The 25,111-nt window shown below is 43.9% G+C and overlaps 1 protein-coding gene across 2 annotated transcripts in view; it reads left to right on the forward strand.

Moving 5' to 3' along the window:
• The first annotated feature begins 4,495 nt into the window (after positions 1-4,495).
• WDFY1 (WD repeat and FYVE domain containing 1) overlaps positions 4,496-25,111 on the forward strand; it is a 43,234-nt gene continuing 22,618 nt past the window's right edge. Inside the window, exons 1-3 of one of the 2 annotated variants that reach the window (XM_059167900.1) lie at positions 4,496-4,870; positions 19,654-19,721; positions 24,925-24,998. In XM_059167900.1, the coding sequence (XP_059023883.1) occupies positions 4,691-4,870; positions 19,654-19,721; positions 24,925-24,998 (322 nt within the window). In that variant the 5' untranslated portion in view covers positions 4,496-4,690. The remainder of the gene's footprint in view (positions 4,871-19,653; positions 19,722-24,924; positions 24,999-25,111) is intronic. The other variant, XM_059167899.1, reaches the window with a different exon arrangement.

A 25,111-nucleotide genomic window follows, 5' to 3' on the forward strand; every position in this document is an offset into this window, starting at 1 on the left:
TCTAGCTCTTGTTTTTCTTTGCTAGACCATACAACTTGATTCGGTCTCTTAGCTTAACCTTTCAAGAGGGAACATCTGAATGGTTCATTAGCCTAGAAAAAGGTTCTCTTTGGGGAAGGAGGGAGGAAATAGCAGGTTGGCACATATCATAAAACAGAGCTGATGGATTTCTCGGTGAAGCAAATTCTCTAAGAAGGGATGAAAAAAGATCATGACTGGTCTTTGTGTTTCAATAAATGTACACTGAATGTTAAAAAAGTTCACTGAAGTGCTCCATATCACTCGGCATAAGGGAAATACAAATCAAAACCACAATGAGATATCACCTCACACCAGATAGAATGGCTAAAATAAACAAGTCAGGAAATGACAGATGCTGGCAAGGATGTGGAGAAAGGGGAACCCTCCTACACTGTTGGTGGGAATGTAAGCTGGTGCAGCCACTCTGGAAAACAGCATGGAGGTTCCTCAAAATGTTGAAAATAGAACTGCCCTATGACCCAGCAATTGCACTACTGGGTATTTACCCTAAAGATACAAACGTAGTGATCCAAAGGGGCACGTGCACCTGAATGTTTATAGCAGCAATGTCCACAATAGCCAAACTATGGAAAGAACCTAGATGTCCATCAACAGATGAATGGATCAAGAAGATGTGGTATATATACACAATGGAATACTATGCAGCCATCAAAAGAAATGAAATCTTGCCATTTGCGACAACATGGATGGAACTAGAGCGTATCATGCTTAGCGAAATAAGTCAAGCAGAGAAAGACAACTATCATATGATCTCCCTGATATGAGGAAGTGGTGATGCAACATGGGGGCTTAAGTGGGTAGAAGAAGAATCAATGAAACAAGATGGAATTGGGAGGGAGACAAACCATAAGTGACTCTTAATCTCACAAAACAAACTGAGGGTTGCTGGGGGGAGGGGGGTTGGGAGAAGAGGGTGGGATTATGGACATTGGGGAGGGTATGTGCTTTGGTGAGTGCTGTGAAGTGTGTAAACCTGGTGATTCACAGACCTGTACCCCTGGGGATAAAAATATATGTTTATAAAAAATAAAAAAATTAAAAAAAAAAAAAAAGTTCACTGAAGGGCACCTGGGTGGCTCAGTGGGTTAAGCCTCTGCCTTCGGCTCAGGTCATGATCTCAGAGTTCTGGGATCTAGTCCCGCATCAGGCTCTCTGCTCAGCAGGGAGCCTGCTTCCTCCTCTCTCTCTCTCTCTCTGTACTCTCTCTCTCTGTGTGCCTACTTGTGATCTCTCTCTGTCAAATAAAATCTTTAAAAAAAAAAGTTCACTGAACATTCATTCATCAGATAAATGGATTATAAGCACAGGAAACTGTTATTTCTGTAATGGTCCACTTAATGGGAGAAATAATCTAATAATCTAGTTGAAGCAAACAATTTATATTAAAATGAGTTGTCTCTGTATGGAGAGTTTCTCAGTAAATACAATGAGAACATTGTTTATGGAACCAAAAATGTAGGGTCTCAGAGACTTTTTACCACTAAGTCACAGAGTTGAGGAATTAGCCAGTTTTTAAAATTCATTCATGAATTTATTTTTTCAATTTGTTTATTATTTTTCATTTGTTTACTTATTCAATAAATGGATAATAGTCCCGTTATTCAAAATGAGACTACATGTTTCTAGGACCCAGGCCCAGGAAACATACCCCGCCTAGGGCGGCCTGGTACACTTCATTTACACCCCTTCAAATTCCAATGTTATACGTTCAGAAGAGGCCTCTCTGCTCTTCAGTTGTGTGTACAAAACTCCTGTACCTGATCATCCGCTAACTCCTCCACCTGGACATCTACAGGCCCTTCGAGCTTCATATCTCCAAAACCAAACTCCCTGTTTTCTTGCCCAAATACCTTCCCCAGACTGTTCCATTCCTCTGGTTAGTCATCCCACAAATCCTGGCTCCTCTTTATTTCATACCCCACATCCAACAAAGCTCACTGGCTTCACCTTCCAGAAATATCTAGACTCTGCTGTCTTCTCACCATCTGCAGTCTGTGCTAAACCATCATCAACTCTCAACTGCCTTATTTTATTAGCCTCCCAACTGACATCCTTGCCTTTTAAGACTAAAAGCAGATTAAGGCAGTTTTCTGCCTTCAAAATCCTCCACTGGCTTAAAGGAAAAGCATTCACTTAAAGGAAAAGCAAAAGTCCTTACCATGACCTCAGGGCTTAACATGATCCATCTGGTGACCCTTCTTTCTCATCTCTCTGTATTCCTCGCTCACTCTGCTCCAGCCACACCAGCTGCTTTGCCAGCCCTAGAAAACTGCACTCACCTCAGGGCCTTAGCACTTGCTGTTCCTTTCCAGGAAAGGAGATCTTCCATATTTCTACATGGTTTGCTCCCTGCTCTCCTTCTTCGCTCAGATGTCACCTTCCCTGTGGGGCCTTTCCTCAGGCTGCGTTCTCTGCAGGCAGAAGCTGAGACAGAGATTGGTGTGCAGGATATTTATTAAGCTCTCATAGCTGTGAAGAGAGGCAGATGTAACAGGATTCAGCAGAAGTCTGCTGAAATACAGGCCTGACAAAACCTCATCCAACCTGGGAGAGAGCTCTATCAGTGTGTCCTGCACCATACCAACATGGCCAGGCCTTTATAATCCTTTCTCTTTTAGTTACTGAATTTTGTCTGTGCCATGAAGGGCATGGCCAAGCCATGGTGGCTCCCTTCTTCTGAAGCAGACCCTGAGTGAGCTGCAGGCCAAGAGTGTTTGCTGACTGCCTCCCTTCTATGAAGGCAATCTGTGTAGTGTGTCTTGAAATCTTCAACACCACCCTGTTTAAAATTGCAATACCCTTAATCGTCCTTATCAACCTTCACTGTTTTATTTTTTCACAGCACTTAACACCTTTTAATATACTATGTAACTTAGTAATTTATTTTATTATCTGGTTCTTTCACTGGAGTATACGTTCTAATGGACAAGTGATTTTTGTGTCTTCGGAGCACAGCTGCATGCAGAATGGTGCCTGGCTCATAGCAGGCACTCAATAGATATGTGTTGTTTTAAAATGTCATTTAGTAGCCTGTCTAATCATCATACTGTAAAAGCCTTGCAAGAACCATGTCTTATTAATCTTGCCAGCGTATGGTCCTTAGTAGGTGTATAATAAATGTTTGTTGAATAAATGAATAAATCCACAAATGACTATTTTGTGAAACATATGTAATTTAAAATTCATTAGCTATCTTAAAAAATAGTGAGAAACAGGTAACATTAATTTTTAAAATATCTAACTCAGTATATCTAAATTCTATCATTTCAACATGTAGGCAATAGGAAAATTATTAATGAAATATCTTTTTGTTTTGTTTCATACTGCGTCTTTAAAATTCAGTGTGCATTTTGCCCCCATATCATAACTCAATTTGTACTAGTCACGTTGTAAGTGCTGGATAGCCCTGTGTACCACACAACTGTATTGGAATTCTTCAATTCATTAGTCAGAATAATACAGTGTTGGGAGGAGTGTGGGTTGAAGAGGGGAGGTCTCCAGAGTCAATGATTTTCTGGGTCCCAATCATGACCCTTTAACTTAGCTACTGATGTACTCCAGCCAAAAGCTACTGGAAACACATTTATAGTTGAACATGTTGGGTTGGTTGCTAATTGGCAGAAGGCATATGATGAGAACTATGAGGCATTGGTGAATGAAAGAACTTATTGTGGGACTTAGGTTTGTATTAGGTGATTTCAGGGAGGGTTTAAGGAAGAAGGGTTTTCCTCTGGACTGGGCTGGATGCTGTTAAAAAACGGGGATAATTCTATGATTGAAGGTTTTAATTTGGTCAAAGGGAGGAAGACTAGGCAGAAGCTAAATCTGTAATTGGTAAAGAAACAGGAGTCGCTCTTATCGGCCAGAATAGAGGGATATTTGTTCATTTTCATGGCTTGAACAATTTCATGTTTTGCTGTGTTTATATATGATTATAGAGTGGCATTGTCTAATGTTTATGTTCCGCAAGAACCAGCTGTGAGCACCAGGCCAGCTTCCAGCAATGCAGGCACCTGGCTCAGAGTACCATGCCAACTCCTGGAGTTCTAGAGCTAGCTACTTTCCTCTTTCTAATAACTGTGCGAGTTTAAGCAAGTGATTTAACTTCTCCATGGTCCAGTTTTCTTGTCTCTAAGATGAGAATACAAGAACACTCACATCTCAATCTCTTAAAGTTTATTAGCAGCATTAAGTAAGACAATCCGTGTAAAGAAACTGGAATAGTGCCTGGTATATAGTCACCACTCAATGAGTGTCACTTATTGTCATTCAAGGAATTTAAACTGCCCTATATTTTTTCACAATTCCAGCATCTTGGAACGTCTTCCAAACAATGGCTTCTTAGAATAAACACAAAGTAGTATTATTTCCAGAAGACTCTGGTTTGGGAGACAATTCCTCATGCCCTCCAACTGCTCAATCTATTCCTGGGTAAATGCCTTCACTTTTCAACCTTTATCACTTCCCGCGTCCGCAGGAGGCGCGGTCTGGGGCGCTCCGCAGGCCTTGGGAGTTTTGGGCTGCGCGGCTTCCCCAGGCAATACGGGCCGGGGCGGCAGCACTCGGGAGCTTACGGCGGCGCAGCGCCCACGCGGCCCCGGGAGCCGGAGCAGAACCCGCGCGTCCCCGCCCGCCCGGCCGTCAGCTGATGGGCCGCCCGTCGGGGAGGCCGCCGCCGCCGCCGCGCGAACATGGCGGCCGAGATCCACTCCAGGCCGCAGAGCAGCCGTCCGGTGCTGCTGAGCAAGATCGAGGGGCACCAGGACGCCGTCACGGCCGCGCTGCTCATCCCCAAGGAGGACGGCGTCATCACCGCCAGCGAAGACAGGTAGGGCCGGCGGGTGGTGCGCCGGCCGAGACGCGATCGGGGCGGCCCGTACTCCGCCGGCGACGGGGTGTGGGGGCAGTAGGGTCGGCGGTCTCCCTCTCCGCGTGGGGGCGTCCTCGACCCCCGGGATTGCGCCGCGCCGCTCCAGTCCGGGATCTTCACCCTTTAGCTACAGACCCTGGTCCCACCGCGCTCCTCCCGACCGCCCCGCGGTCTTACGGCGTACTTCCAGCCCAGGACCCCAGTCCCGGTGCGCCCCTTCAGTCGGGAACCCCCACCGAACCCCCCAGCCCGGGATCCCCCCACCCTTTGTAGCCCGGACCCCGGACCCGCCCCTCCAGCCCGGGACCCTCGTCCCCTTGAGCCCCTTCAGTCAGTGACCCCCCCACCTCGCCTGTCTGTCTCGGGATCCTCACCCTTTCCAGCCTCGCAACCCCGTCCCACCGCGCCCCTTCCAGTGCGGGACTCCCGTTCCTGCTCTCCTTTGTGGGGTTTTGCTTGCTCCTCGAAAGCGTCGCGACCTCTATGGGGTGGGGGTGGGGGGTGCTTGGACCTCGGCGGTCAGTTCCAAGCCTTGGAGCCAGGAGCACTGGCGGCAGTGCCAGGGATTCCCTGCTCTCAGCAGAACTCCGGGGCTTTCACTCTCTTACTTCTCTGCTCTGGGGTTGACAACTCTTTTCGCACAGCACCAGCTCCCTAGATCAGTTATTATTACTTTTTTTTTTACAGCTGCTATTACCATCTGAACTCTTATTTACTACATAGTTTTTTGGGTGTTTTTGTTTTGTTTTGTTTTGTAAAAGAGATTTATCTTTGAAAAGGTTAGATGCTTTTATTTCAAGGAAAAATTTATTTTCCACCGTTAATGGAAAACCAGTATCACTTGCCATAAAGAATTAAACTCATAGCTAAAGCATGTCTCTATGCACCTAAAGTCACTTCTTTCCAGCTCATTGGTCGGCCCAGGGCTGTGTGATTGGATTGAAGACATATTATTTGTATTAAAACTTTAGTGTTTTTAAAACCTTAAATGTTTAAAAGGTTTGTGGCTTTATGGTGGGAATTTGGAGGAAATGACAGATGTTTGCAGAGTGAAATTGTGTTTCCTTGCTACAATGAGTGCTCTTAAGTGGTGATATTTCAAAAGTCATAAAGGCCTTCTGGAAGATGGGAGGTACTTGCTGTCCCCTTAGAGCTAACAGCATAGTCCAGCCCTCCGCAGTCATAGCTTTTGAAGTACTGTTGAGAGGCCTGCCCTGATTGGGAAGAGAAAACCTGAAGCCTCCAGTGCCTACTTGACCTTTGTATTTTGCTTTTTGAGGCCTTTTATTGTAAGCAGGCAGTAGTCTCTCCAGTTTATTTGCATGTAGCTAACTTCAGAGGAGGTGGGGAGCAGTGGAAAGACCTGGGTGTTGGTGTGCAGAAGCTGTAAGGGAAAGGAAGAAGGGGGTGGGAGCATGAGCCAGAGGGAGAAGAAGGGAACGTGGTGGGGGGGGGGGGGGGCAAAGGACACAATAATGATATTTGCATGATATGAACTTAGATGCAGACAACATTTTATAAAACTTAGCTATCTTATTTAGTAAAATATCGTGACTCATGCATGTTGGATAAATTGCTGAATATTTGAGATTACTGGCCAGGAGCAGTGCTGATAAATGTTTTATGGAAAGTGATTACTTAGCTGCTCTGGGACTGAAATGTTCTGGGGGAGCCTTAGATCAGCTCATTTTTTCACTGGGGCACAGCAGGGCCCTTGCTGATGACTGGACCAGATGATGCTTGGAGTCTTGTGTTTTTCATTTGTGTTTCAGGGCCCCTGGAGCTTCCTTGAAGGTAGGACATTTTTGAGCAGGTGCCTTACTTTATCAAATTTATGAAAACACTTGGCAGTGGGTTTTTGTTGTTGTTGGATGTGCTGCTGCGTCTTTACATTGTCATATATGTGTGCCATCCTCTTCATTCATTCATTCATACATTCATATATTCATTGATTTATAGATTTGCAAATACTGTACCTATTGAGTCCAGGCTTGGGTAGTAGAGCAGGGGTGAAAAGTCACAGCATCTGCCCTCCTGACTTCTGATTCATTGATTTTTATGGCCCTTGACCTAATGGAACCAGCATATTAGGGAAACAGAATACTGACTACCCTTATTCATCAAACAAGCATTTATTAGACATTGGGCTGGATCTGTGGGGTAGAGCGGCAGTGATACCAAAATCTCTGTTTCCAAAGAGCTGGACAGACCGGTGAGGAGGTGGCCCTGTGCTCTCAGCTTTCAGGGTGTTGGGGAGACACAGAGGAAAGAGTGTCCTTGAGGGCCAGAGTTCAAGGAAAGCCTCAGGAGAGATGTCACTGGATAGAGGAGTGGGCTGTGTGAAGGAAAGAGGGTGCACAGCCCTGCACCAGGCAGATGGAAAGAACAGGATGTGATGAAGGACCACCGTTACCTCTAGGTGATCAGAGCAAAAGGTGTATGAGTAGCCATGGCAGGGGAGAGTCCTGAGAGCTGGAGGGCCTAGTGTCCAGTTTTGGAAGGGCCTTCCTTGTGCTCCACTCTTAGGAATTGGATTTCAGTTTGCCGGTTTTGAGGAACCATGAGATTGCAAAGCAGGTGATGTGATCAGAATTTATACTTTGGAAATAACAATGGCTAACCTTTAAGCTTTTCAGTAGCTCCAAAATTCAGTGTATTCTAAAAGTCACAGGTGGGTTAGTTTGTTTGTTTGTAAACTGGGCCTGAAAACTCACTGGTGCAAAAACTTGGCCTGAAGAGACTAGACTGTACTCTTTATTTATCCCATGCTGTGTGAGTGCTCATGCATTCTCCTGCAGAAGCAGCCGTGCATGTAACCTCAGGGGTTGTCCCCAGGCCCTGCTGGGGGTTTTTGGAACAGACAGTGGGTTTATGCATCCCACTGCAGTGGGCCTTTAATGTTTAGGAAATGGAGGCATAAAGGATCCTGAAGTCACTCCCCAAGGCCTTATAGCTAGTAAGTGATTGGATGAAGATTTGAACCCAGGTCTGATTGGGAGGCTCTGGTTCTTTCTGCCATCATCCAGCTGTGTGTTTGGGCAAAGTGAATCCAGGCAGTATCCGTCACCGATCGACTGTTCCAGCAGCAAGTGTAAAATGCTACCTTTTGCTATGATTCAATTATCCTTCCTTCTTTTAGTTTTTTTTTTTTTTAGACAAAGCTTACACCTTTCCTGTATAACTTCTGCTTTAATGCTCAGAACACTAACTCTTAACATTTAAAGTAGGTTCCAGCTAAAGTTAATTCGTTTTATAAATGCTGAAAGCAGCGGGAACTGGCTTGAGAGCATTTTGAGAGGAAAAGTGAAAGATATGAGGGTCACCTGAAGTTAGTGTCCAGTTTTCTAAACTAGGCCAGTGGTTCTCAAAGAGGGTGGTTTGGGCCCACAGGGCAGTTTGGCAGGGTCTGGAGACATTTTGGTTGTCGCAACTGGAGGAGGGTATTGCTGGCATCTAGTGGGTAGAGGCCAGAGATGGGGCACAACATCCTGTAAAGCGCAGGAAACCAGGTACCTCACGAAAAGAATTACCAGCCCCAGATATCAGTAGTGCCGTGTTTGAGATACCCTGGGTTGGGCTTCATGTAATTATTTATCTGGTCTTTCTCGACAGTGGTTCTCAAACTTGAGCCTGTATCAGATTCTGACACTGAGGCTGGGGTGGGGCTTGAGAGATTGCCTTTCTTCCAAGTTCCCTGTGATGTTGATGCTGATGCTGCTGGTCCAGGAACCCCACTTTGAGAACCACTTTCTATCAGAGTTACTTGTCCTGGTGCTTGCCTGTGTAGGCCCACTGGGGGTGAGCACTGTATACTTTGCCTTCTTTTCTGTCAGTTTCTGGGCTATATTTACCTGGAGTCATTTATATGAACCCATCGATTTCCCATTAAAACCAAACTGGGGGGGCACCTGGGTGGCTCAGTGGGTTAGGCCTCTGCTTTCGGTTCAGGTCATGATCCCAGGGTCCTGGGATCCAGCCCCGCATCAGGCTCTCTGCTCAGCAGGGGCCTGTTTCCCCCTCTCTCTGCCTGCCTCTCTAACTACTTATGATCTCTCTGTCTGTCAAATAATAAAATCTTTTAAAAAAATAAAAAATAAATAAAACCAACCTATGTACGACAAATCTGAAAACACACAATCCCCTCAAAGAGTGTTAAACTCATGTGGAACACTGAGCCTAATTCCATTGTACCTGGAGTCACTGGAAATGGTTTGGTCTGTGAGCTTAGGGGTCTGATCCGAAATGTTGGAGTTCCTGTACCACAAAGGGTTAACAGAAAATGGGAACTCCTCTCTTGTGTGCATTCATGTAGATTTTGTTAGAGTCATAATTACCCCAAACTCCTTTGTCACACTAGACCTGAATTGGTGTTTTTAACTTTAGTTTGCAGTTGCCTGAACTTGGGAACTGCTGTTTTTCTGCTTGCCGAGTATGCTACGTTTGTAAAGCTTAAAAAAATAAAAAATAAAAAAAATTCTTGAATCAGTAAAATAGGACAGACTGTCTCTCTCTTGAGTCAGGAAACTGTGAAAGTAAAAGTACTAACCTGAGTGGTCAGTTTAGGAACTTGAACTGCAGCAATCATTTTCCTGAACAGAAAACGAGACTCAGCTTTCTGAACAGAACTGCAATGTGGTTAGACGGTGAGAAACGCTTTCCCTGGACACATTTGCCTTTTGAACTTTTTCTTTTCCTACGAACTGCACCAAAAATTTCTTAAGAGTCAGTGGAAGGGTAGAATTTTTAAAAGACAAAACTTTATGATAAAGCCTTAGAAGTAAGGCAAGGCTGCCGTCCTGCCGTCCTGCCGTCCTGCCGTCCTGCCGTGTTCGTGTTTGGAAGACAGTTGGTCTGGGGGCCATGATCGATTTCTGCTAGGAACTCAGTTTCCTGGCCACAGTCAAACAAAGGCAGATCTCGTCTGTTTTGGACGTTGCCCTTAGGCTGGTAATCCCTAACAATTAGAGAAATCCAACTTTTAACATATATGGGTACATCTACGTTTCTTACTGCTGTTATGTTGACGTACTTGCTTCCTTTTAGAAACTTCTAAGCATATTAAGGTAGTTTGAGGGGAAAATTACATATTTACTGACTGTTCACATGGAAGCAATTTTGAATCAACAACTTGATTTTTAAGTGTTACACTTCAGAGAAAGCCTGGCATAGCTGGAAGCTGTTGGCTTTTACAGAAACCCGGAGTGTTAACTGCTGTGTTTTTGTTGTCACACAGTGCCTAAAAGTAGACTCTTTGATTTGTGTTAGAAAATAAAATGAAGAAGCGAGAAGGCAGGAAGCATTTATTCCTCTGTTGTCAGGGTGGCCCTTTACTGTGAGGATCACTTTCTTTTTATAGCATAGTCGAGAGCGGATTCTGGATCAGAATGCCTGAGATTGAATCCCAGCCGTGTGACCCGGGGCGGGTTCCTTATTCTTTCTGTGCCATAGTTTTCTCATCTGCAAAATGGGGGAAGAATCTGCCTCGAAACTGGGTTAATTAAGATGCAAAGTGCATTGAACAGTGGCCAGCGCAGGGAAGGCACTGTGTATGTGTTGGCTGTTATTATTTCCCATGGAATTATTTAATCTCATCAAAAGCTAAAGAGTTTGCTTTGCATGTGTATGTGTGTAAATAAAAAACATTCTGTATGAAGTAGCACAATAACAATTTGGGGAGTCACTTACAAGCCCAAGTTCTTGTAACTGTCTTTGAGTCATGTCTTCTCATCATTTCCATCTTGGCCAGGAGTCATTTCAGTCATGAGTTTTCTGTTATAAAATCTTTGCCCTGCTGTGTTTGGGGGCCCCAAGACCACCCATCAGTTCATTGATTCATCAGGAGGACTGCTAGCATATGGTCGTCCTTACGGCCATAGTTTATTACAGCGAAAGGACATAGAACAGGTGAAGGAAAGGTAAGGGGCGGAGTCCAGAGGAAAGCGGCTTGAGCTTCTGGGAGTCCTAACCCTGTGTAGAGTCACGCAGAAAGTGCTCCATTCCTCCAGCATTGACTTCTGACCACACACGTAAAGTATTGTCTCCCAGGAGGCTCATTAGCGACTCTGTACCCCTGCTTTTAGAAACTTCTCCCAGATGGAAAGCAAGTAGGCGGTGGTCTCTCAGCTGTTAGTTTGAAGGAATCAATAAACAGACCTGGTAGGAAGAAAGAAGCGTGGAACAGAATTGGAAATGAGGCTGTTCTTCCTGAGTGCCTCAAACTCTGCTCTTGGGGGGTTAGTTTAACCTTGTGTTTCGAGATGTGTAGAATGGATAGTGTTTGGATAGAGTTTGGACTTTATTTTTCCCCTAAGTTGAAGTGTTTAATGGACCCTCTGTTGACACCTCCTGCCTGGAGTGCTTCTACTGCTAGAGGTTCTGATGGCTCTTTAGCCTTCTTGGTAGCACAGAGGTCACCAAAAATCATTTTGATGCTAACAGTGAGCAGATAACAACAGGAATGGTTCCTCAAGTAAAAAAGAAAACATGTGCAGGTAGAAAACCATCCGTCTGACTTCTGGAGAGGCATTCCTCATTTAAGAGCTGCTGGACGTGCCATGTAAGTGGCCTTCCTCTTGGGATTAGAAATCTGCCTGTGACAAAGTCAGGAGTCCAAGCGTCATCATCACGGGGAGTTAAAGCTGTTCAGAATACCTTTCCTAGACTGTAGAAGGAGATGGAAATTTAAATTTTTCTCAGCCAATCTAATTTTCCTTGGGGGGAAAAAATGGTGGTTTCCTTGCCTTTCTGTTAAGATAGTCAGTTCAATAAAAATCTAGTGTTTCCCCTTTTTGTTACCAAAGGAGAAAGGCCTCTTTCCACAGCAGGAATGAAGAGGGCAGAGTTCAGGAGACTTGGCTGAAAGGAAACTGCCATTTACTTGGTAAAAGCAGACTGCACTGATGACCATATCCTTTTCCTTCTCCTGTAGGCTAGCATCCTGATGTTAGAGAAGGCACTGAGGCTTCCAGAGTTACACTTGGTGTCTGTAGCCCTGGAAGGTAGTTAGAGTAGGGAAGAATATCCTTTGCTGAAAGTAACAGAAATGTTTGATGATTTATCAAGACATGAAATAGTATCAGCAGTCCTAAAAGTGACTGGGAAATCAGATTTCCTCAAACTTAACTAGTGTAAGAGTTTAAAAATATCAGGACTTGGGCTTAATTTGTAACATATGCTGTCCTCTGTATTCTGTGTTTAATTGGTTAATTGAGTAATCTTCGTTTATCAGTTTATAATGTAAAAATGGTTGAATTGCTTCCATTTAGCTGTTTTGGGATAATTAGGGTGTTTTTTGAGAAATTTAAAAAGGGGTACCTGGGTGGCTCAGTCATGTGGGCGTCCAACGCCTGAGTTTAGACTGGGTCTTGATCTCAGGGTCATGAGATCAAGCCTGGGGCACAGCGCTGGGTACTGAGCCTACTTCAAAACGAAACAACAACTGGTTTTAGAAATGCTGATGTGTCGGTCTAGACAGAATTTGGCCTTGTGATTTTACCAAAGCACTGGTGTGCTTTTTCAATCTATTTATCAAAGTGTGGGCCTGATTTTCAGGGTAATCGTATTGGAAAATAAACTGTATTGAATCCAGATGTCCGTCTCACGGAGTTTTAGGTTTAAAAGTGATACTAATCTGCACTCCCACAAGATGCTTTCGGGTTGGAGAGCCATTGCTTTTTCACAAGAACCTGCTTGGAATCTATCTTCATTCCTCCTCTTTCCAGTTTAAGCAGATGAGGTTTTATAAATGCTTGTGATTTCCTACATTTTCAACTGGCTTTTAATGAGTGTTTATTCAGTACTTTTAAATCCTTGATACTCAGTAAAGGCCATATGCTATTTTTATCCTTCATTTTAAGGTCAGAATCCTAAGTATTCTTCAGAGTATTTAGGGGCACCTGGTTGGCTCAGTCAGGTAAGTGTCTGCCTTTGGCTCAGATCATGATCTCTGGTCCTGGGATCCAGCCCTGTGTCAGGCTCTTGGCTCAGTGGGGAGCCTGCTTCTCCTTCTGACTGCCACTCCCCCTGCTTGTGTGTGCCTGCTTTCTCTCTCTCTCTCTCTCTCTGTCAGATAAATAAATAAAATCTTTAAAAAAAAAAAAAAAGAAGGAGGGTATTCTATTTTTGGAACAGATAGCATCGTATCACTAAGTTATTGCTATGAAACAAACCACTTCAAAATTCAGTGGCTTAAAACAGCAAGTACAGTTGACTCTTGAACAACATGACTTTGGACTGTGCGGGCCCACTTCTGTGTGGATTTCTTATAGTATAGTACTATAAATGTGTTTTCAGTTTGATTTTCTTAATAACTTTTTCTCTTCTCTAGCTTATTTTATTCTAAAAATAAGTGCCCATTGACTGATGAATGGGTAAAGAAGGTGTGTGTATGTGTGTGTATGTGTGTGTGTGTGTATTTTTTTATATACATATGATGTATATAACGGAACACTGGCCGTTACAAAGAAGGAAGTCTTGCTATTTGCAATGACATGGTTGGAGCTAGAGTGTATTACGCTGAGCAAAATAAGTCAGAGAAAGGCAGATACTGAATGATTTCACTCATATGTAGAATTTAAGGAAAAAAACAGATGAAGATATGGAAAGCGAAAAAAAAGAGAGGGAAGCAAACTGTAAGAGACTTTTAACCATAGAAAACGAACTGAGGGTGCCTGGAGGGAGGGGGGTGAGGGGTGGGCTAGATGAGTGATGGGGATTAAGGGGCCCACTTGTGATGAGCCCTGGGTGTTGTATGTAAGGGATGAATTCTCCTGAAACCAGTATTGCGCTGTATATTAGCTAGAATGTAAATGAAAATTTGAAACAAAACCCAAAATACGTGTTAGTCAAGGGAAATTTTGTTAAGTCACTGTTCCTGTTTAGCATGGAAGTCAGGATTTCTTTGTACCAAATAAGAGCTTCGAAGTTAGACCTAGACTTTTCCACACTCTAGATTTGTTTGGAGGGAAAAAGTTACTTAATTCTTCATGTTTCCTTATTGTTTAGAGATTACTGCTTTGGAGGATAAAATGTAGCATTTTCTAAAAAGGGTTTTTTTTAAAAAAAATTGTTCTTTATTTACCATATAAAAGCTGCTCAGCTTTGAATTATTTACTTTTGTAATGTTTTGAAATGTGAAATTTTCATCATCCTCTGATAAAAGAGCAATAAAATTGGACAAAACAACCAGACAAACTGATGTTGGTTTGTTTGATTTTAGGACTTTGACTCTCCTTACTTTTGCTAAGTATAAAATGGAGGTCTTAGCTGTCGTCATTGCCATGAGGATATGACATCATGTTCTCAACTGACAGTAGCCTTTCTTGGATCCCGATGTGTTTCTAGAATATACGAAGTAGCTTTATCTGCCATTACAATTCACTTGCTGTGAACTTAGAAGAAGTCAAGCAGGGGCACATTTATCATGAGGCACGGTGTGTTGCCTTGTGTCTTTCAGGCCTTGTGGCCCTGAGTCTTTTGGGGTCTTCTCTTTCCTGCCTTTCTGCGTCTGATTCCTTCACCCACCTGTGCCCCTTGCTCACTTCTCCTGGCAGCGGGGGGGGGTGACATTCTCAAGGTTGTGTCCACATAGCACTTCTAGTCCTTGAGTCCCAGTCCGTGGGTCCGTGTCTCCTTCTTAGCTCTGGGCGTGTGTGGCCCTCTGCAAGGACCTCCTCCAGGCATCAGATCCCTGACTAGACTTGATGGGGGTGCGACAAGCTCCAGACTTCAAGGCCTCACCGGTGGCAGGAGTGTCTGTTGAAGACAGAATCTGCCTCAGAGAAGAACTGTCAGGGAGGGATGACCAGAACCTCTTAGGCTCTGCCTTACTGAAGAGAAGTGGCTGCAGCCTGCTTGGAGATGCCTCGGATTCTAGAGCCTGCGCTCGCCCTGGAGCGTCAGTCCGAGGCCTGTGTCACTCCTCAGCCTTGTTAGCTCCTGTTGGGAGTGATTTAACGGATGCATTCGTAGGGATTGCATAGTCTTTGCGTTTATTTATTGATTGATTTTTAAAATTTTATTTACTTAAAAGAGAGAGAGCCCAAGTGGGGTGAGGGGCAGAGGGAGAAGCAGACTCTCCGCTGAGCTGGGATCCTGACTCGGGGCTTGATCCCAGAATCCTGGGATCAAGACCAGAGCTGAAGGCAGACGCTTAACTGGCTGAGCCACCCCAGGGGTCCCCAGTCTTCACATTTAGATAGCTGCCTTGAAGTTGAACAGATAACATCCTTGAGTGCCTGAGGGCTCGTGAAGAGTTGTTTAATGGTTCGCTTGTTCTTCTGCTTACCTAGTAGAGGTTGGGGACCCTGGAGTTCTCCGAGTCTCAGGGCTCCAGGACCTCCCCCTCTCCCCGAAAGGGAGCCGAAGGCCTCGATCGGCTGCTTCAAAGGCGTGTTCCCAGCCTAATTACAACAGTTAGATACATCATTTTACATTATGCTTTTTTTTTTTTTAACAAAAAAATGAACATTTCATAACATTTTCTCATGGGTTCATAGTCTTTGCAACTATTTTTTTTAAAGATTTTATTTATTTATTTGACAGACAGAGATCACAAGTAGGCAGAGAGGCAGGCAGAGAGAGAGGAGGAAGCAGGCTTCCCGCTGAGCAGAGAGCCCGATGCGGGGCTCCATCCCAGGACCCTGAGATCATGACCTGAGCTGAAGGCAGAGGCTTTAACCCACTGAGCCACCCAGGCGCCCCTTTGCAGCTATTTTTGATGACTGCGTAAGCATACTAATTCAGTAGCTTATCTGAACTCATGATTTTCAGAACTATTTGTAATGGTTATGTCAACTGTTGAATTAATATGACATTAATCCATTTCATTATTTAACATTTTCCCCCAGTTTTTACTCCTCGGAATGATGCTCATAGGAACTTTTTAGTAATGTGTGATTCTTTTTTTCCTATTAAATAATTTCTTCAGACTCACTTGCCAAGTGTGGAATTCCTAAATCACTTTCTGTTGCCATTACTATTAGTAGGAGTGGTAGCAGCCGTATTAGGCAGGAAACGTTTTTCTCAGTATATGGAACAAATTCTGGCCAAAGAGTGAGTTCCGATTTACAGCGCTGTTAGAAAATTATGAGAGCCCTAGAAATGGCATTTCTGTTACTGTTTTCACTTGTTCATTTGCTTAGCCCTCCATGGCGATACATTTTAAACACATTTCAGTCAGAAATACTTAAAATAAAAATTTACCATCCAGCTTTGGCTTCTCCTTTATCTGGAAAACAAGCAGATCATCCACCTAGCTGAAGGATGACAGACAGATGAAGTGATGGTCGCGGTGGGCATCCGGCGTGATCAGACATGTATCACATGACCGTCTCACATAGAAACAGCTTTTCTCACCTACCCTTGGGAAATACTGCAGCTACATGTAAGCCCAAGGATCTCTAACAAGGAGGGCCACAGGAGATCCGTGTAGGTAACAGTAGCATGGAGACCTCTGGAAAAATTTTATGTAGGCTCTGAAAGAAATGACACATTTCCCTTCTAAGTACCTTTGGAAAACTATCAGACTATTGTTTTAAAATAACTTAAAAATAGAGCCTGGCAAAGGTGAACATGTTTCTAAGGTTTTGGTTTTAAGGAAAGACTTTTTTTTCAGACTGGCATGGTCTTAGAATCTCAAAAAAAAAACCCATCCATTATAAAAATGGCTAAAATAAGCAGCAAGCAAAGCATAAAAAATGAGTTTAGGGGAGTGGGTGTAAACTTGTCAAAATATTAAAGGAAAAGTTAAGCTGTTATATTTTAATTTAACTCAGAGAGACTGGTTTAGACATTCAGCTAGGCAGAAAATAGTGGTTTTTAATAGAAATAAAACAATATGATCTTGATACTTGGTGATCATATAGTCTATTAATAACATACTGGAGTTTTTAATAGTTTTGTCCTGTAAATGTTACTAAACTATATTATTGTGTTGCTCTCAACTTAGATTTTACTTCCAGTTTACTGAATAGTAATTTTTTTTTTGTCTTTCGAATTTGTTGATTTTTTTTTAATAAGCAGCCCAACTTAAGCCTATTACAACCATTTATTACCCAATCAAGAGACATTCTAAACACAATACAAAACAAATTCTTATATTATTTAGTAGAAATTATACAACTTTGTTTAATACGTTGGTTCTGGGTAGAGTACTGGAGTGTTAGGTGTTAAACTTAACATTGTTTTGATTTAGTCTTGGAAATGGGAGATTTTAGCATTGTTGTGGAAGGAGGGGGAAGAGCGAGGCTTGAAAAGAGACGGGACAGAATTCCAGGTAAAAGATGTGAATATGGAGAGGTAGAGCGGACTATCAAGGTCAGGTGCCAGTTTTGGAACTTGATTCTCAAGCAAGGATGGTCTTCTCTCAGCCCGGGTGTAATCGATTTTCAAACGAAACATCATGTGAGATAATTTAAGCCCTGCCAGTTTCTGGTGTGTCAGCTGGACGCAGACTAAATTGTAGTACTAATGTTTGTCCTCCAAAGGAAGTAATACTGTGTTCCCAAGATGCTGGTGTCTGGGTAGTTTCTATGTTGACCTTGGGCTATTTTATATATCATTCTAAACTTCATGAAATAAAAATTGGACTTTTCAGGGTTAGGTGACTGGATGGCAGAGCTGACCTTTAGGGTTTCACAGTCACGGTCAGCTTCTCTGCTACTGAGTTTTGCTCTTCTTCCCATGAGGGAGAGAGCATGTGCCACTGAGTCCTTCTTTGAGCTGCCTATGTGTTTGTGAGGATATGAAATTACAAACTACGAAAATTAAAGGTCCCTTCCTATATGCTTTTTTCTTATCTCTCGTTTAATTTTGCATATGAACTTAGACTTTTAGAACTTATTGTCACAATATAGGTACCTTGAAAGAAAGTCTGCCTGATTATCCTGCCTTGTGAACCTCAACACATAGGAGCTTGTTTAATGGTGCTCAACTGAAGAAACTGGGTTTGGTATTCTTGGTGTCATCAGGTAGATGTCCTGTATTAATATCTGCTTGATTGCCAACAACAGAAGTAACTCAGGCTGACTTAAGCTATTGAGAGTGTTTCTGGTAAGGATGCTGCGGTATCTGCCTCAAAGAACAGCAGACTAGGGAAATAGCTCAGTCTAGGGCATGAGGGCCTTTTACCTGGACCCTCTTTAGATTGCTTCTGCTTCTTTTAATAGATTGACTTCATTCTTTCCCTTTTTTTGATGTGCAGCATTCTGCATCCAAATTAGAAAACAGTATGTGACGAGAAACAGTCGTTTCAACTATCAGAGATACTGATCTATTTTTCTCTGTCCCTGTTCCCAGTTTCCCCAGGGAGGAGCTGATTGGACCAGCTAGGATCAGACGCCCCATTTCTGGTCTAGCCAGTTGTGATCAGGGGTGGGATGTGGAGAAAGTTGGTAAAGGTTCCATTGTGACCAATCAGCAGTGGCTGGCAGCTGGCGTGTGGTACACATGGCTTCTCCTACACAGAGGCCTGTATCCAGTTCATATACAAAGTAGTCATTTGTCCACTCTGCTGCTAGGTGGTCCTATTTATTTGGATGAATGAAGGTCAACATCTAGTCTTTATTGCAATCTAATTATATACAGTAATCTGTATAGATCTGAACTGTAGTTGGGTCAGTCCTGACAAATGCATGTACTCATGAAACCAACTCCCCAGAGCCCTTATCATTACCCTGAAAGTTGCTGCAATTCCCTTTTGTCTTCCTCCCCTGGAAGCAACACCATTCTGATTTTTATCCTCATGGACTAGTCACACTTGTCTTGAATGCCAAACAAAATGAAGACAGATCATGTCAACATTTAGACTTACGTATTTTAACTTAAGGTGCGGAGATTTAATCAGTGCCAACTGTGTATGAGAATCTGCGTTGCTGTTAGAAATCCTAGCGTGACTGTGACGGAGCTAACAGTCAGGGGCCTTGGGATGGGTGGGACTCAGCACAGAAGCAGAGTCAGCCTGTGTGGGGAGAGGCAGTGAGCATCCCCAGCACTGGGAAGAGGAAGGGACCTGGAGCTTTGAGGAGCTTCTGCGAGTGGAGTAGGAAGAGCCCTAGTGTTCCTTATTGTTCTTCTGACATGATAAGCCAGAATATTAAACTTTGGCTATTTTGGTCATTTGTCATTTTCCTGCCTGTGTGCAGGATTTCCTCATCTCCCTATGCGGGTTCTGATGAAAGGAAAGGCCCAGAGACCTGGCGTGGGATGACTTCCTCCCCCGGGGCAGGAAGACCAGGAATTATCGGGAACCAGCAGCAGTATGGGCTCTGCACATCTCTCCCGGTTCTCCAGAAGCGTTCTCTTTCTGTTTATGTCTTCTGCTCCCCTCATTTGGCTCAGATGGCAGGCGACCAAGTTTGCATAGTTTGTTTTTTACTAAGAAAAGCAGCAGTTTTCATCATATATTTTTATATAATAAGATTTTCCATATTATTAAAATTACTTGAAATTCTGACTCATCGCTGCCACGTAACTTGCCATATATGGGCATAGATGTGTAGCTAGATATGGTGTGTGTGTGTCCGTGTGTGTGTGCCTGTGAGGTGCGTGCACGCATGGTTTGTATATAAGGTACTGTGTGCTGTACTTGCGGGTGCTGCTGTATTTCCCTAATTTGTCCAACTGATCGATGTTATAAGGTCAGTTGGGAAACAGGATTGAAAATAAAGTAAATAATTATATTTCCCTGGAGCACAAATGGGATGAAGTTGCTAAAGACTGCTCTTCCATTCTTTTCTCTACAGAACCATCCGAGTATGGCTGAAAAGAGACAGTGGTCAGTACTGGCCCAGCATTTACCACACCATGGCCTGTGAGTAACAGAACTGTTCCACTCGCGGGAAGTATGTCTAATGCCTTTGGTGATTCAGAGTTCAAAGTGCTTGATTAAAAAGTGCTACTAGAGTGGTGCCTGGGTGGCTGTCAGTTAAGCATCTGACTTTTGATTTCGGCTCAGGTCTTTATATCAGGGTTGTGAGATCTGCTCAGCAGGGAGTCTGCTTGAGATTCCCTTCTGCTCTCCTGCACCCCCCAACAAAAATAAATAAATGAATAAAATCTTTTTTAAAAAAAGTGCTACGAGATTTCACAATGGGTTTCTTAGTTGCCTAATACTCCAACAGACTGTGCTAAGCTGCAGGAAGACTCCTTTTCTTTTGCAAAGGAAGTTAGGTCTGCTGGCTTACCTAAAGCTGACTTGAGCAAAACTAAAAAACAAGGAGAGGCACGGGGAGGGGCGTGCCTCACCGCCCCCAGGTTTTCCTTTGTTTTTGTTTTGCCAGCCTGTGTTCAGAATGACTGTGTGCTTGGAAGTGGCCGAGCCTAGCACTAAAAAAGAGCTGTGTACTCCCATGCCCTCATAACCCGCCTTCTGCTCACCCTTTTCACAAACTTCCATACTGAGAGATTGCGTCTGAAGTATAATCCATTCTGCATGGAGAATTTTCTCAGTAGTTCAGTAGGTTCACAAAATAAATCCAGAAGATAAAGCTTTTGCACTGCGATTTTAAAAGAGCCCTGAGAGGCAGTGACATAAAATCACACCGAAGTTCCAGCCCTTCCTGCGGATATGAGCAGCCTTGCCATCCGTCCCTGCCCCTCCTTCTCTTCCTCCTTTCTTGGAAAGAAAGCCCTGGGCAGAGTCCTGGATGCCCCTGGGCCCACTCTGGAGTTGGGCCCTGCTATCCCAAATGGCCACATGGAAGGCATCATCGCTCCTCACTCCCCCGTGTGATGTTGGTCCTTAATGAGGAATTTTCCTCCGTTAATGGTTTTGGTGTTCGGAAGACCCCTGAGGAAGAGAAAGGATTTGGGGCCTGCTTGATGCTTGTTCTTCTGAAGGCTGTGGTCAGATCCTCCGAGGAAGAGAGCTCTTGCTGTTTGTTTGCAGACACTGTGGACAGTGTTCCCAGCTTTCTCAAGAGTTCATTCCAGAGGCAGTAGAGTGTGTTACAAACACAGAACAGCCAGTTCCTCAGCAAGTTCCGAGGAATCCGTCTGGGTCGTCCTTTGGAGCGCCTCCTTTCTCGGCCGGCACGCTCTCCTTCCTGTATCTGTCCCGGGGCGCGCACTGTTCGGCTCCTGTGTTCGCACTCAGAAAAAATCAGAAGTCGATCAGGAGTTTGATTTTTCCTGCCTTCCCGGGACAACTTGGGCAGGCTGCGCACCTCTGTCTTGGTAATTCCGCCACGAATGTGAAGACTTTGTGGGCTGCTGCTGTAACGATAACTGTTGCAAAGGAAGATCCAGAATTCTATAGTATGGCCCCTCTGAGAAGACCCCCTGAAAACCCAGTCACAACTTACTGTGCCAAGCAGTAGCACTTGCTGCCCACGTCCACGTGGACTGCGGCTGCGTGACCTTGCTAACTCTCAATGACGATGACCCTACGTCTCAGTATGTGCACTCATAGAGCCCGTTGGACAGATTTTCAAATCAGAGTTTGATTGTTTCGGACCAGGGCAGAGCACCTCTCAGACTGATAAGCCCTTCCGTTCAGCGGCCTAGGGAAGCGTCTCACAGCTGGAAAGGAAGTGCTGCCAGTGCTGGGGAATGTTCTGTCATCTTTGTGAACAGTCTTGTTAACACTGCTGCTCGTATTCCTCCTTTTCCTCCATTTCTCCGCACTTCGCATTTTGGGCATAGCTTCATGTCCTTGCGTCCTCGACCTTGGAGTTCAGGCTTTCTGGAATAGAGACAGAGATGGATTTTGTCCTATGTTCAGTTCACTTCCTCCTCGGTTTATATTTATCCCAGAGAGTTCGTACAGCTTTGTACTTGCTGTCTCCGAATTTAGCAGAAGTGTGCACTCTTCCATGGCTTTTAGGTCTTGGGCTCACGGCTTTGGCTATCTCAGTTGCCGTCCCTTGCTAACTTGGTTTAAATGCTTCCCCGCCCCCGCCAGCCAAGGCAGCTCCCCGAATGCTGTGTCTGGAAGGACCAGCAACAACTGGAAAGAACAGGCATAGCGTCTCTGTGAGTGGCCGACTTCCATATGTTTGCACCTGAACATATTCAGCTTATGGCTTCCAGATGCTTCCCTCCATCTGGAACTGCATCACTGCTGGGACTGTACGAACGCCTCCAGCAGAGAGCAGGGTGAATGAATGATGAGGAACGATTGTTTTACAGGGACTTCTAATTGAAGATGAGTTCAAAATATGCGAAGTGACCTGTTCTAAAAACTATCTGCAGATTATCCAGTTGAGGACATTTTAATGACAGTCTACCAATTTAAACTTTTTCTTGTGATCTAATAGAATGACCATTAAGCCAGTCCTTAGTATACTGCTCTGTGTGATTGAGTTTTTTCATAACTTTACTTCTTGTAACAAAAATAAATTTCAGAATATGCTTTAGCTGAAGAAAAATGGTAACCCCTAGTTTCTGTGATCTACTGTATGACTCCTGCCTATTTTTTATAATACCATTTTTATGAAATCACACAGCTCTGCAAGGTAGATGATTTTTACACCATTTGGTGAGTGAGGAAACTGATGCCAGAGGTTGAGTCAGTTGCTTGTGGTGGGAATTTTATCCATGCCCATCAGACTCCAGAACTGTGCTGCCTGCCAGAAAAGGGTCGACCTGTAAATATCTAGACGTTGTGGGCCAAACAGCCTCTTTGGCAACCACTCAACTCTGCCATCATAGCGAGAAAGCAACCTTAAACAGTACATAAACGAAGGAGCCTGGCTGTATTCCAAAAAAACAGAAATAACCTTTATTTATGAAACTCGAGTTTTAAGCTTATGATTTTGGATTGCAATGATGCTTTTTTAAAAGGTCACTGATTTGAAAGATGATGTGTGTTCTGTGTGTTTATACAACTATGAATATCTAATTTTTTTTTTAATGAATACCACTTATCTCATTAGAAGTTTCCCTTCTAGGGAAAAATGCCAGGACATCTTTGGATACACAGCAAATAAATTAGGGAAGCTTTTTCTTCCCCCCACACTGTGAGAATTCTCTAGCCTCATAAAACTACTCAGCACATTGTAAATTTTACACAAGAGGATGTTACATATTTATGTATAGTTTGTTATAGGGTTGGACATAAAAAGAATTGAAGAGAAGCTTAAAACTAAAGCATTAAGATTTTGTACCAACCTAAAAGTAAGCAAAATGGTGACAATGAATCAGAAATCACCAATGCATGTTTATTTGCCAAAGATAATTTTATTATTATTATTTTCTAAAAGAATTTATTTATTTATTCATGAGAAACAGAGAGAGAAAGAGGTGGAGGCAGAGGGAGAAGCAGCTCCCCCATGAGCAGGGAGCCCGATGCGGGGCTCAATCCCAGGAACCTGGGATCATGACTTGAGCCGAAGGCAGACGCTTCACCAACTGAGCCAGCCAGGCCCCCCCCAAAAGATATTTTCATGATAGTTATTAAAGAGTACTTTAGGGGCACCTGGGTGGCTTAGTGTGCTAAAGCCTCTGACTTTGGCTCAGGTCATGATCCCAGGGTCCTGGGATGGAGTCCCACATCGGGTTCTCTGCTCAGTGGGGAGCCTGCTTCCCCCCACCTTTCTCTCTGCCTACTTGTGAGCTCTGTCAAATAAATAAATAAAATCTTTTTAAAAAATAAAAATAAAGAATACTTTATATGACAAAGATACTTACACCTTTGTGGTTATAATTCTTAAACTTGATCATTCTTTTTTAGAGAGAAAGAGAAAGGGAGAGGGAGAGAAAGAATTTTAAGCAGGCTCCACACCCAGTGTGGAGTCCCCCACGGGGCTTTATCTCATGACCCGAGATCATGACCTGAGCTGAAATCAAGAGTTGGACACTTAACCTCCTGAGCCACCCAGACACGGATTCTTTATAGGCTCCCGCTTCGGTGTGGTGGGTGAGGGGTACATGCTTCAGTCACGTGTAATTGCTTCGTGTGCAGACAGCTGCAGCTCCTCCCTCCCAGTGGGGTAATTCTCTGAATGCACCTGAAAAAAGTCTCTTCCCGTGATCTGATCGTGCAGCTCACCGTGTTTTTGCCTCCAGGTGCAGTGGAGCATTGTAGTTTACGTTCGTCCTTCAGTAGAAAATGTCAGCCCTTTGTAGAGAGAAAACTTGAACCTGTTTTCAAGTGGTCATGTCACTTATAAGCCTTTTTTTCTTGTACTTTTTTATAAGAAGTGTTACCTTAAAGTAAACTCAGGTTTGTTTCATGGTATGTATTCCCTCGCGGTTCTCCTGGGGTCAGTTAAACTTCTTTAGGCTGAAATGAACCCAGATATTTCTTTTTCCACATGTTCCATTTTCCAAATCACTTCAGTCTGATTTTGAGCAGAAGGAGATGTTGTAGAGTTTCCCCTTTCTGAAACTCATTCTCTGGCCCAAGCTTTCTGGAAGAAAGACAGGTAGAACCTGGAGGGGGATATGGACGTGGGAAGAAGCAGGTACTGTCCCAGGCACTTAACACTGCTGCGGACAAAGAACATGTGTGTACTCACATGTATACCTCCCATGTACACCTCACTTCCTACACACTGAGGTTGTGTATGTCACGGGAAGGGGAGCCTTTCTTGACCCTTCAAGAGAGCACATAATCCCAAAGTGGCTTGCCCCGCTTGCTCCCATGTACAGTGGGATAGGAATTCTGGTGCTGGGAAGCCCTTTTCCACAGATCCAGCCTCCTCTGTAACCCCTCTGTTATGGGGAAGAGGGCATGGGGCCAGGTTGGCCTGCTGAGTTTGGGTAACAGGTTCCTCACTCTGAGCACTGGCCCCCACACTCTTGCAGCCTCCAGGTAGGAGTTTCAACCAGATGAAGCTTCATGCTGGCTTGCTGCCCTCAAAGTCAGAAAAATAATGTAGAAGATTTTTTGAATTGGTATTTTAAGCTAAAACAACAGAAAGAACTTGAATAACATATTCCATTTACATCATTATTTTCTCTAAAACAGTCTTACCCTCTTGTTTTAAATGTAAATTATATAGTAATGTATTTTAAACAATGACTCAGAATGCCTAGCTTTGCTTGTAACACGGTCTTTGTCTTTCCGGCAGCTCCTTGTTCTGCTCTGGCTTACCACCACGACAGCAGACGGGTGTTTGTGGGTCAGGACAACGGAGCCGTAATGGTAGGTCGCTTGCAGAGCACTCTCGTTCTACTGACCCCCCTGTGTTCATGCCTGTGGACAGTTTTAATAAAGAACAGTGAATGCCTGATTGTTTGGCATAACAAAATGTTTAA

The sequence above is a fragment of the Mustela lutreola genome, chromosome 3, assembly GCF_030435805.1.
Source record: "Mustela lutreola isolate mMusLut2 chromosome 3, mMusLut2.pri, whole genome shotgun sequence".
NCBI classification, from domain to species: domain Eukaryota; kingdom Metazoa; phylum Chordata; class Mammalia; order Carnivora; family Mustelidae; genus Mustela; species Mustela lutreola.